This window comes from Capsicum annuum, chromosome 1 (assembly GCF_002878395.1).
Source record: "Capsicum annuum cultivar UCD-10X-F1 chromosome 1, UCD10Xv1.1, whole genome shotgun sequence".
Classification (NCBI taxonomy): domain Eukaryota; kingdom Viridiplantae; phylum Streptophyta; class Magnoliopsida; order Solanales; family Solanaceae; genus Capsicum; species Capsicum annuum.
In genome coordinates, this window is record NC_061111.1 from 41,150,043 (window position 1) to 41,163,223 (window position 13,181).

General features: G+C 33.6%; 1 protein-coding gene and 1 pseudogene across 1 annotated transcript; one reads left to right on the forward strand and one right to left on the reverse strand.

Annotated features, from left to right (window-relative positions):
• Positions 1-505: 505 nt before the first annotated feature.
• Positions 506-5,926, forward strand: LOC107854103 (annotated as a pseudogene).
• A 1,261-nt stretch (positions 5,927-7,187) lies between these two features.
• Positions 7,188-9,325, reverse strand: LOC107854110 (cocosin 1-like). Its single transcript, XM_016699107.2, has 3 exons — positions 9,109-9,325; positions 7,801-8,530; positions 7,188-7,642 (listed from the first exon to the last, which is right to left on the reverse strand). The coding sequence occupies exons 1-3, from the start codon at positions 9,308-9,310 to the stop codon at positions 7,483-7,485; spliced, it is 1,092 nt and encodes a 363-aa protein (XP_016554593.1). The 5' UTR covers positions 9,311-9,325; the 3' UTR covers positions 7,188-7,482.
• Positions 9,326-13,181: the final 3,856 nt, after the last annotated feature.

Below are 13,181 nucleotides of genomic sequence, written 5' to 3' on the forward strand. Positions count from 1 at the left end.
CTTCCATGCCAAACAGGCTACACAGCAGATGATACCCTATCAAACAAATTGCACAAACATGGATTACAAACACTGGATACTTTACATTTTGATGGCTTAGCAGATGACTAACTTACATGGAACCTAACATCATAAATTTGCAAGGTGATCTAATTTGGATCGTCTTTTGCTGTTTTTTACTCCTAACAGACAGGCTACGGAGCAGATGACATCCTATAAAATACATTGCACAAACATGAAAATATGTGATTTATCAATGCGGCGCCTTCGGATATTCCTATATCTTATTTATTAGCTATCGCTTGCCTTGGCAATATTGTATATAGTTTTCACAACTTATTGGATTTTCATGCTTATGATAAAAAATACAACTTCAACTTCAAATCAATTTGATCTCAAATCATGTCCAAACAGCGCATAGTGTTTGGTCTTTATGACATGGTCCCTGATGGATTAATTACCTAAGCATTAGATGGAACACCTTGCACTCCCATGACGTATAAATATGGTACATTATAAGCCAAATATGGACATGTTAGTGGTTTCCATGGAGAGTTTTCAGAGCTCCATCTCCATGACAGCCACCATTCTCTCACTTCTCTTTTGTGGGTTCATAGTTCATCTTCTAACCAGAAAAATAGTGGGGAAACATAGCAAAAAGAGATACCATCCAATTGGCGGCACCATTTTCAATCAGCTTATGAACTACCGTAGGTTGCATCATTACATGACTGATCTTGCTCACAAGCACAAGACTTACAGATTGATTAGTCTTTTCAGGAATGATGTTTATACTTCTGACCCTGTTAATGTCGAATACATTCTTAGAACGAACTTTGACAACTATGGCAAGGTACATTGTTTTCTTGACATCCCTAGTGATGCTTTGTTATTTTTTTGAAAAGCCATATTATTAATAACATATTGCATCCGTGACTAAACACCAGCAAAGTTAGGGAAAAGCATCCATACAGATACAAAATGATGACCAAGTAGTGTTATCAGCATTTCAGTATGTGACGTTTTTTGAATAATCTGCAGGGATTGTATAATTATACCATGCTAAAGGACCTGTTTGGTGATGGGATCTTCGTAGTTGATGACAATAAGTGGAGGGAACAAAGAAAGTTGGCAAGCCACGAGTTCTCCACGAGGATCTTGAGGGATTTCAGCAGTGTGGTCTTCAGAAAAAAAGCAGCAAAGCTAGCTCACATATTGTCTGAAGCTGCCAATTCCAACAAGACAGTTGACATTCAAGTAAGTTTCCATGACTCTGTCATCAAACAACCCTCTTTTGTTTTCACCGGACAAATAAACCTAGTGTTGTTGATGCAGGATCTATTCTTGAAAGCATCTCTAGATTCTATATTCAAGGTTGCCTTCGGAGTTGAGCTAGACACCATGTGCGGTTCAAATGAAGAAGGGAAAATTTTTAGCGATGCATTTGACAATGCTAGTGCAATGATAGAATTGAGATATGTTGATATGTTATGGAAGATTAAAAGAGCTCTCAATATCGGTTCAGAAGCCAAGTTAAGGGACAACATAAGAACAGTTGAAGAGCTTGTTTATAAGCTGATCCACAGAAGAACTTAGCAGATGAGTAAAACAGAAATTGATTATCTGTAGGTCAATCCTCTTATAGCTAATAATTTTTTTAATGCAGATAAATGCTTAAACATTAAAATTATTTTCCAGTTGCAGTGGAAGAAAGAAGACATTTTGTCAAGGTTTCTGCAAATTACTCGTATAGATCCAAAGTATTTGTGTGACATAATATTGAACTTCACTATAGCAGGCAGAGATACAACAGCAACCACCCTTTCTTGGTTCATATATATGCTTTGCAAGTACCCTCATGTACAGGAGAAAGTAGCACAAGAGATTAAAGAAGCAACAACAGAAAAAGAAGATGGGACAGACATAACAGATTTTGCTGCCGATGTGAGTGAAGATGCCCTTGAAAAGATGCAATATCTTCATGCAGCATTGACAGAGACTTAGACTCTATCCTGCACTTCCCATGGTAATAAAGAACTTCATTTATCATACATCAGCGGCCAAGTAGATGCATGTTTTAAGTTGTTACTTTTGGTTTTCCTCTTACTGTAGGATGGAAAAATATGTTTTTCAGATGACAACTTACCAGATGGATTCAGCGTGAATAAAGGGGACTTAGTGTGTTACCTATCATATGCAATGGGAAGAATGAAATTTATATGGGGCGATGATGCAGAAGAATATAAACCAGAGAGATGGCTTGATGGGGATGGTTTCTTAACCCCTTCAAATTTACAGCATTCCAGGTTGGTCAAAGCTCGTTGTTGGCTTTAATTATCAATTTAGCATTTGTGTTGTTATACAGAACACAGAGAAGAAGAAAACGTTTGAGGATAAAAAAATATTCTGCTTGTTTATTCATCCACATTTGAGAATATAAATAGGCAAAAATACTCCTATTCTATTTCTAACTAGAAACTAATAAAATCCTATTCTAACTTCAACTAGGATACTAATAAATTCTATTCTATATCAACTTAGATAACTAAATTTCAGAAATAAAATTACTAAACTAAAAAGAAAAATAACAGCAAATAACTCAATGCTTCAACTCTCCTCCTTGAGATATTTGCTGGTAACTCCAAGTTGTTCACGAAGAGTTTCAAATCTGAGATGTCTTTCTGGCCCTCCTTTATCCTAGTGACATAATCCTTCATCTCATCACCACTCTTGGTTAAATGGTAACGAAGGAGGTCAGCCAATTGGGCTTTGTTCAGGCTGTCTTTGTGAATGCCCATCTTCAAGTTCTTTGAGAAAGCTTCATAGAACTTGTTATAGTCCTCCTTGTTCTCATCAATTTCATTGAACATATTAATACATTTCTTCACAAGGTTCTTCCTAATCACCTTGAGAATGTTGTTCTTCTTTTTTTGAGTTTCAGATGCTAACATAGCATCTTGCTTCAAGAAAACTGCGAGCTCCTCATCTTCAAAAGCCTTTGCAAAAGTTGCAACAAACTTATTTGTACTGTGGAGGTATTCAGCCCTTGAATATTTAGTCCAGAATATTCTTTTCCTGACATCTTTCCAGGAACAAAATTTGAATATGCTTGGCAGACAACTGGTTTCTCAGCAAAAATTTGATGAATAACCCCTGAAAAGCATTCAATCCCATTTCCACCAACAATTGCAAATATTTTGTCCTTCAAAGTTGCACCAGCTATGCTACCCCGTTTCTCTTTCAAACAAGGGCACATAGTCCATTCATCATTAGCAGAGTTGTACGATTCAACTGTGTCATACCACAAGCTTCCAGTTCCATCACCAAATACATAAAATTCTCCACTCAGCTTTGCAACCGAGGCATATGCACGGACTGAATTCATTAGTTTAAGTGAATTTAACACATCGAATTAAGGTAAATATGAGTCCAATGTTGATAACCATGATACACCATCATATCCTCCGATTAGGAAAATCATCTCATGCTTCAGGTGTCCATCATCAGTATGGTCAATCATTATTTCATCAGCATGTGTACAAACAATATTTGAGGACTCCAGCATCATACATCTATATTTTAACTGTTTAATTTCTTGTTCAGCATGAACCATCTTCTGCTCCAAATAATCCATCTTACGATTTTTCTCTTCTATAAAAGCTTTCAGTTCTTCCAAATACTCCAGCTGATCTTTCTTGAGGAAGAGAGTTATGTTTGTTCCTCTGCGCAATTGCTCAACATTTACATCCCTCAAAATAGTAAATGAACCACCTGCTTGTGATTCCCAGATATGTTGTTTGCTCAGAATTTGAGTTCCAATTCAAAGGAAAACTTCATTTAAACAGTTCAACTGTAATCACTTCTTGACCACTAGAATTAAAAACAACACATTTTTTATCTTTGAACAGTAACATATAATCTCGTTCTAGCATTTGACCGATACTCAATAGATTTTGGTCAAGATCAGGTACCAATAAAACATCTTGAATAAATTTAGTACCTTTGGGAGCTTCAATTGCCACAATTCCTTTACCAAAAATCTCCAACTTGGTTTTATCGGCCAACTTGACACTACCTTTGGCAGATTCTAAATTCATAAAATATTCTCGTTTGCTGGTCATGTGTTGAGTGCAACCACTGTCCAAAAACCATGTGTTTTTATCATTCAATCTTGTTGTTGCCATCGCCGTAAACACAAACTCCTCTTGTTCTTCAACTTTCGAAATGTTGGCCTTTTGAGTTTGTTGGTTGTTCTCCTTCTTCACTTTGCAAAACCTTTTAATATGCCCAAGCTTATTGCAATATCTACACTGGAGAGGTGGTTTCTTCCCCTTAAACCAATAATCATCCTCTTTATGATTAGTTTTTCTACAATACTTGAATGGAGGAAAGTTTTCTTTCTTCTTGACTCCATTGCAAGAATCGCATTGATTATTTGTACTAGAATTATTAGAAGTTTCTGGGATTTTACCTTCCTCTAGCATCTGCATCTTTCCTTTGAACTTGGCTTGAAGAGCAGTTTCAGTAGCTTCTTCTAGCCTCAAGGATCTTCTTTGCTCTTGAGCTTGAAGAGCATGTACAAGTTCTGAAGGTGACAGTTTTGTGAGATCCTTCAAATCTTTGAGTGAGGAGATCTTTGCTTCAAATCTTTTCGGTAAATTCACAAGAACCTTTTTCACAATTCTTGAATCTGTAAGCTCTTCTCCCATAAGTCTGATTTGGTTTACAATCTTCATCAACTTGTTAGAGAATTCTTCAATAGTTTCTGAATCATTCATTCTGAGAATTTCAAACTCTCTTCTTAGATTTATCACTTTTATTTGCCTAATCTTGTCACTTCCATGAAATTCTTCTTTCAACTTGTCCCAAGCCTCCTTTGCAGTCTCACTCGCCATAACTTTAGCGAAAATTACTTCCGAAAGTGTTGATTGTATGCAAGAGAGAGCTTTAAAGTTTTTTGCAACCTTTTATCTGTGATTCTTAATTTGCGCCATTGTTGGATTATCTGGCAAAGGATTTACCTCTCCTCCAACCTCTACAACTTTCCACAGATCATATCCTCACAAGTATGTTCTCATCTTGATAGCCCAAATTGGATAATTCTCACCAAAAAAATTGGGGGCGAAGGAATTGAAAAATTGTTGGAAGCCATAACAATATTGATTTTTTTCGCAGGGTTATTTTTGGGGGTCTTCTCTCTCACAGATCTGTCAAGAAATTGGCTCTGATACCAATTGTTGTTCTACAGAATACAGAGAAGAAGAAAATGTTTGAGGATAAAAAAATATTCTGCTTGTTTATTCATCCACATTTGAGAATATAAATAGACAAAAATACTCCTATTCTATTTCTAACTAGGAAACTAATAAAATCCTATTCTAACTTCAACTAGGATACTAATAAATTCTATTCTATATCAACTTAGATAACTGAATTTCAGAAATAAAATTACTAAACTAAAAAGAAAAATAACAGCAAATAACTCAATACTTCAACAATTTGTAAAGCCTGAGCATGAGTATATGCTTAATTTGCCTATAGTGCGTATATACTGTCACATTCTTCTGTTGATGAAACAGGCCCGAGGATCTTAGGGAAAGAGTTTGCTTATAGGCAGATGAAGATATTCTCTGTTGTGTTGTTACATTACTTTGTTTTCAAGTTGAGTGATGACAAGAAGATTGTCAAGTACAAGACAATGATTAATCTTCACATCGATGGGGGACTGCATGTTGATGTCTTTCACCGTTAGGGCCATGAAAGAGGAGCAATAAATATATATGTTGGATGCACTTACTAAGTTCTGTAAACTAAAGACATAAATATGACATTGTTAGCTCTCTTCTTCCTGAATGCTGTTTATGGCATCTCAAGACAATGAATATTGAATCTAACAACTAATGAAAGTGTCAGCCTTGCACATTCATATTTTCCTTGTTTTACTTTCCTACTCCATGTTTCCATGCCATCTTAGTTTGCGGTTTTCAGTGGAATAACCAGTGTGCCCCCTTCAATGACTGAAACATAGATAGAAGTTGCACGGTGATACCAGAACAAACTACGGAATCGAAAACTAAACGAAGAAACAAAGAAACAAAAGATAAAGAGAGATACGAGAGCAATAAGATAGACACAAGAATGGAATGGATAGCAAACAAAGGGTATATCAAATCCTTCATCCTCTATTCAATAATCCAGCACCTAAACTCTTGCGTAGACTACAAAGGAATCGATTCCCAGGCAACCAACATTTCCAAATGAGAAATCAACGCATTTGGAACAAGAAAGCATGGCAACCCACTCTGGCATCTGCTTGAGTACTTCAGGCACATCTGGGGCACATCTCAGGAGCGGGTGCTACTGTTTTGACCTGCTCTAGCAGATCTGGAGCAGGTTGGACGTGCCTCTAGAGCAGATGGAGCGCATGTCACCTTCCGTGGGCTTTTTAGCCCCGTCTTGCACTCCTTTGACCTCTTCAAGGTCCCTTAAACCTCCTTGAAGGTAATCAGCATCCATTTGGAGCCTATTGATAGAACTAAGGATTCATCAAGCACCTCTAACATCATAAGCATCCTCTTCAAAGGTCCGGAGGCAATTTCAATTGTATCGCATGGACTTTAATTTATCTCATCACAGTTTACTGTTCATGAGTAATCAATAGGCATCTGAAAAAGTTCATTTAGGAGAAAAGCTAACAGTAGTTCTACGAAAGAGCTGGCGAATGAAACTATTCACAATAATTTCCAGAAAAAAGACACATATGTTGGGATCTGGTAAAAGAAACAAGTTTAGAACAAACGTTAACAATAACAGACTACTTCAAAGGAAGATATAACAATGACAACATGCAGATGATAGACTAAGTGACACTAAAGTGAATTATCATCTAAAATATACCCCTTTGCATTCGTAAAATGGCATTCGTGCTGGAAAATTTCAAAAAATGCTGAAGATTTTGTTGCAAGGATTACAGAAAGAGTCCTCAAGAAAATGCCTTATGTTCATGAGGCTTTGACAGAAGCCTTGAGGCTATACCATGCAGTGCCAGTGGTACAATTTTTGTCCAAGAAGCTGCAATTTCACAAAATTGAAGCCAAATTACCAAAAATCATTCCTATTCTCTTGTGTGACTATTTGACATATCCAACATGTTATTTCTTAATATTCACGAGGATGACAATTGGTCATTCAAAGAAGCACCAAATTCATTTCCCTTTTATTCTTAAGAAGACATTCATATATACATACTGGTGCGCAGCAGCATATAAGCTTGCATTCAGGACTAGCTAAAAACAAAGCTGCTTACATCTGTGGATGGGAACAACCGAAGTAGAATAGTGTAGATCTACTTCATCATCGATCTTAATTTCAAGCATATACAGAATTAAAATTATTAATTGTATTATGGTTGTATTGTACACTTGTTAAGCATATGTATACATCCCAAATGTCTAACAAGTAACATATAACTGGAACCATTACTTAAATAGTTGAAGGCGGGGCAATCACTGCACCCTTAGCAATCTTGGACTTGAAAAACTCAGACAAATCTGAAGTCATATTTAGAGAGGCCTCTAAAACTGATGGAGATGCTGCTTCCCAAATTGATTTTTTCCCACCTGATAATTCTCCATATACTTGCCTGCAAATAGTGGAATAGTAATTGCATTATGCTGTAAGCGAACTGTTTAAGCTGCTTGAGTGGATCTCGCGTTAGTTCCAAGACATAATAACGTTCTATTTGACCGGCCAATCACATGAACGAACTATCATACACAGGTAAATAATAGGAGTACTTACTTTGATGACGTTATGACAGAGAAGAACTCCATTCCTCCTTCATCAGCTTCCACAACAAAGGGAAAAAATTTAGGAACAAAGAACAATTCACCTTCCTCCACTTTAGTATCCAGCACAACCTTACCGAAAGGTCCTACAATTTGAACACGTCCACTTCCTTTTGTAACATAACTCAATTGAACTGACGAATCCGCTGTAAAAATGGGACCAAACAAAGCACCACCTTCCAAAACTACGCGATTCGCGCTTAGTCCAACATCTCCAAGTAACAGTAAATTCCTACAAGTTACCACGGATAAAGTTCCACCATTTTTCACCTCAACACAAGGTTTAGCACTATCCAAGTTGAAAGCCAACTTGTGTTTCACGTCGTTGTTGCATGGGTCTGGCATTTTTGTCCCTTCCTTTATCTTAATTAAAACATTAGAACTACTCTGATCTTTTATGATTTTTTCGAATTCAGTTTTGGTCATGTGAAAAGATTTAGCTATCAATTCATTAGAGAATCCTTTTAGAATACCGGCGACACCAGTTAAGAAGAAATAGCAGGGTGTTCCAGGTGTGTTTTCATCATCATATTCTCCCAAAAAAATTATTTTGAGTTTAGCATCTCCACCGTTGTACCACCATGAGATTGCTTTCAAGTTAATTGGTAGGGCATCCCCTTTTTCTATTTTTATAACTTTTTCTTTTGAATCTTCCGGTGTTATCAGTCCAACAATGCATTCACCTGTGAAAAAAATAAATAAGTGAAGATATACCGATAAAGTTGCTGCCTCTTGCAGAAATGCAGGGTAAGGCTACGAACAAATCTTTGTTGTCCTGCCCTTCCCCAAACCTCACGCACATAGCGAGAGCTTTAGTGTAGCAATACACATATGGTTACTTTATATTGTAGCAATAATTTACAGCAAAAATGTACAATATTTTGTTAGTGGGAGATATATATATAAAGCTAGCAAATATCTAATGAAATAATCAAGAACGTGCAAACTGATTTGTATACAGAGAGACGGATTTGGAGCATATATATAGAGAGTTCATAGTTTCAAAATTGTAATGGGTTCTCCATTAAAAGTTCAAAGGTTGAATCCATCAATATTTAAATTGTTTATAGATCATCATATATCTCTTAGAACACCACTACTGATTTTTTAAAAAGATAAAGACTTTGGACCTAACTCAAACATCTCAAAAACTAATAAGAAAAGGATTGCTCAAGACCATATAAGAACTTCTAATCCCACTGACCGATGGGTGACCCCAACAATAACTACTATATATGAAAAAATATAATGTATGGCATACCTTCACAAACATAAGCCAATTTTGAGGACACAGAATAGTAAGGTTGAGAAAACACACGAGGATGGAGGACTAATAATCCAGCAGCAAGTTTTTTCTGGCTAAGAAGAGGAAAATGGGTACTTGACCAAGTGTAGTATCCACCAACTCCTTCAATTTCCACTATTGTTTTATCTGCTTTTTTCGATGCCAACATTAAATCCATTGATATATATATATATATATTGTTCTCAAACACACAAACTCAAACTATGTACCAAAATACGCTTTCAAGGTATCGTTTTATGCTTATACATTCTTCAGAGGCTGTCTCCTTCTATTTATATAGATAATAGATCACGAGTTTGAAATATAAAAAAAAATATTTAAAATAGTTGGATTTTATGTTTTCATTTTTTTTTTTTGTTTCATATATTGTGTGGGGTATCATTAAATTGTTACATGAAATACATTTGACAGCTAAGAAAATATTTTAATAATTTGTATGATATAACATAATAACAATAACAAAATTTTCAAAAAATGATTTAGTTACTTCATTCTCAGTAATTGAGTATATATAATAATACAAGCAACCTAATTCCACTTACATCATGATACAAATAATTATTGTTGTAACCATACTCATCATGTCTTGTATTCATTGATTTAATATAAGTATATTGATAATTTCTTATTCATACTTCCTTTGTATAACACAAGTAACTATTATGCGTGCAATCAAGTAACCATAGATACAAGTTGTAAAACAACATTATGCCCCATCAATTTGTTTGTCGGGTTTTGATTTGATATGAAATTTAAGGAAGTAAAAAAGATCTTTTAATCATGTGATCTTAAACTAAAGTAAAGAAATGTAGAATTCATCAATTTTAATTTTGTGGTATTAAACATTTCATGTTGAAAGTTAGAATTAAGAAGTTGTCAAAAAGAAAATTAAAGACATTCTTTTAAAATAGACTAAAAAGGAAATTAGTAAGATGAACAGATTAAAACGAAGATGGTATCTCCTTTCGGAAAATATCACTCTCTTACGTAGCCTAAAATTTGAAATCGAGTACATTCTAATAGTCTTCTTCTTTAATATTTTTTGATCGAGAGCATGGCATGTTACTTAACATTCCAACGTTTTAAGCTGCAAGTACCCATGGTTGAAGATACTGTTATACATCAGAAATAATTAAGTTTAATATATTGTTATACACTATTTATATTATATTGTATTTGCTTGTATAAACATGTATTAGCAGGTTGTTGTACACTACTATACACGAACATCATTAATAGAATAACCAGTAGTTTCCATAATTAAGATGGGAGATAATAAGAAAAAACTCAACGAAAAGTCTCATTGAACATACACAACAAAGTCGAGAAAAGGCAAAAAGAGACCATTATTTCTAATATTTGGAACTAGAAGTTTACAGGCGCAAGTAGAAAAAAGTTCAAAGTTAAGTCTAATTAATCAAAGAAAAAAATTAACTTTTTCTAAAAATAAAAGTCCATATATACATAATATAAAGAAAAACTTAAATATTTCAAAAATACAATTATGCTTATAATTAGGGGTGTTCATGATTTGGTTAGAGATCGATCTGAACTGAATTTAAGTTGTTAAAAATCGATAATACTTGGTTTGATTGGATTTTATTAAAAATACACCGAATCAAAATCAAACTGAACCGGTATATATACATAAATTCTATAATTACATACACAATATTAGTATTATTTTTTATAAATAATTTAAATATTTTGTACCTTTTTCATGAAAATTTTATTTATCTCTAATAGGATAATTAACTTTATACCTTATATGTATGTGTGTATTGTTTCTTATCTATTGTAAATATTATTATTATTTATGTGATTATGGATGACCATAACTCTTACGTGTAATTCCCACCATTATGTGAAGTAATAGTCTTACCTTCATCACCTCTCTGTTGATATTCCTAACTTCCATATTCTTTCCTCTCTTTTAGCATAGTTTTAAGACATTATCAACTTTATTCAATTGATTAAAACTAATAAATATTTAGATATTTTTGCCATACTTCAAGAAAATAATAGGTGCCAAAAGGTTGATGATAGATTATAGGTTGAAAAATGATGGAGAATTCTTCTCTAATTGTACGGGAAAAATTTAAAAGAAAGACATATCATTATTTTTATAAAAAGTAAAAGAAATCAAACTAAACCAACACCAATTAAATTAATAAATATGAATTATATTTAATTTAGTTTAATTTGAATGATTAAGAAAAGGATAAATTAGCATGCTTTTGATTTTACCTAAAATTAACTCAAATCAAATCATGATCGCCCGTACTTATAATACCAGAATTTAGCCACATTTGGTAATTTATTAGATCACCTAATGATAGGGTGGGCCTACTTAACTAATAATAGGCTAAATCTGGTAGACTTGATTTCCGAATGGCTATTTTACTTAATTATCTCTAGCACCATTTAATTTAAAGTCAAAATTTATGAAAAAGGGATGATTATGAAATTTGTAATCGAAAATACTGTTAAGATTATTTGTTAAGGATAAATGAAAATTTCTATACATAAAAAGATAACATTCTTTGAAATGAACTAAAAAGAAAACTATAAGTAATTAATAAAAAAAAATTACATAAAATCTTCTTAAACTTATTTAATTTTACTAGTAATTATTTACCTCTTAATATTGTTTGAAGTGAATTTATTACCCTTTTAAATTATGGAACCAATCTTATAAGAAGCATTGTATTACACGCCTCGCCATGTCACTCACCACCTCAGAATTTTCTAATGATAGGTTGGGCCTACTTAACTAATAATAGGCTAAATCTGGTAGACTAGATTTCCGAATGGCTATTTTACTTAATCATCTCTAGCACCGTTTAACTTAAAGTTAAAATTTATGAAAAAAAGGATGATTATGAAATTTGTAATCGAAAATACTGTTAAGATTATTTGTTAAGGATAAATGAAAATTTCTGTACATAAAAAGATAACATTCTTTGAAATGAACTAAAAAGAAAACTATAAGTAATTAATAAGAAGAAAAAAACATAAAATCTTCTTAAACTTATTAATTTTACTAGTAATTATTTACCTCGTAGTATTGTTTGAAGTGAATTTATTACCCTTTTAAATTACAGAACCAATCTTATAAGAGGCATTGTATTACACGCCTCGCCATGTCATTCACCACCTCAGAATTTTCTCTCTCCATTTTTCTTATTTTCACTTTCTCCCAGTTTCATCATTTTCTTTATTCAAGTTCATCTATATTTTCGACTGTGTCAATTATTTTTTCATTTCCATTTTAATTGATAAACAAAAGAAGGAAATGCAACTTGGGTTCCTCAAATTTTATAAAGTGCTAAAGTAAGTTTTGAGAAATAAGTTTAGGGTGTATATTATGTATTTTTACTAATAAGAACGATAAGACTTTCTTAAGGAATTATATTTAATTCCCACTCATGTCCAAGGTCTGAACTAATTCCTCTCAGAATAAAATGAAAATTATTCTAATATACTGGCGATCGAAATTTCAGAACTTACAACTCAACAAAGGAAGGAGATTTTGAAAACAATGCATAAATACACGGGCCGGGGAGAAAGTTTTCAGATTTTAGTCTCTTAATTAAAACTGAGCTCAAGCCTCTCAATTTATAGCCATGAAAGGTGGTGCAACCATGTGCTACTGTGTCTTACCAGAAAAGTTACAACTTGAACAAATTAAATCAAGTAATTACATGATATGGAGGTCGTTTATTGATGTCAATTCCAGACGCTGAAATAATAATGAACGAAAATGATTGAAATGTCAAATTTACTAGCTTATCGGTAATAGGTTTCCATATATAAATACATCAGATATATATGTGAATTGACTGAAGTAATTTTCATTCCCAGCCTTTCACATGTCTATTATTTAAGGCATTTGATTTATAAAGGAGTTTGACTTCTGCTAACTTACTTCCATGAAGAAGCAACCCCAACACTCACTACTGTTTGAGGAAGTGGGCAAGCAAGCAATGTGTAGTGGGAGGTTGTGGCCCCTCTATTGAGTAATAGCT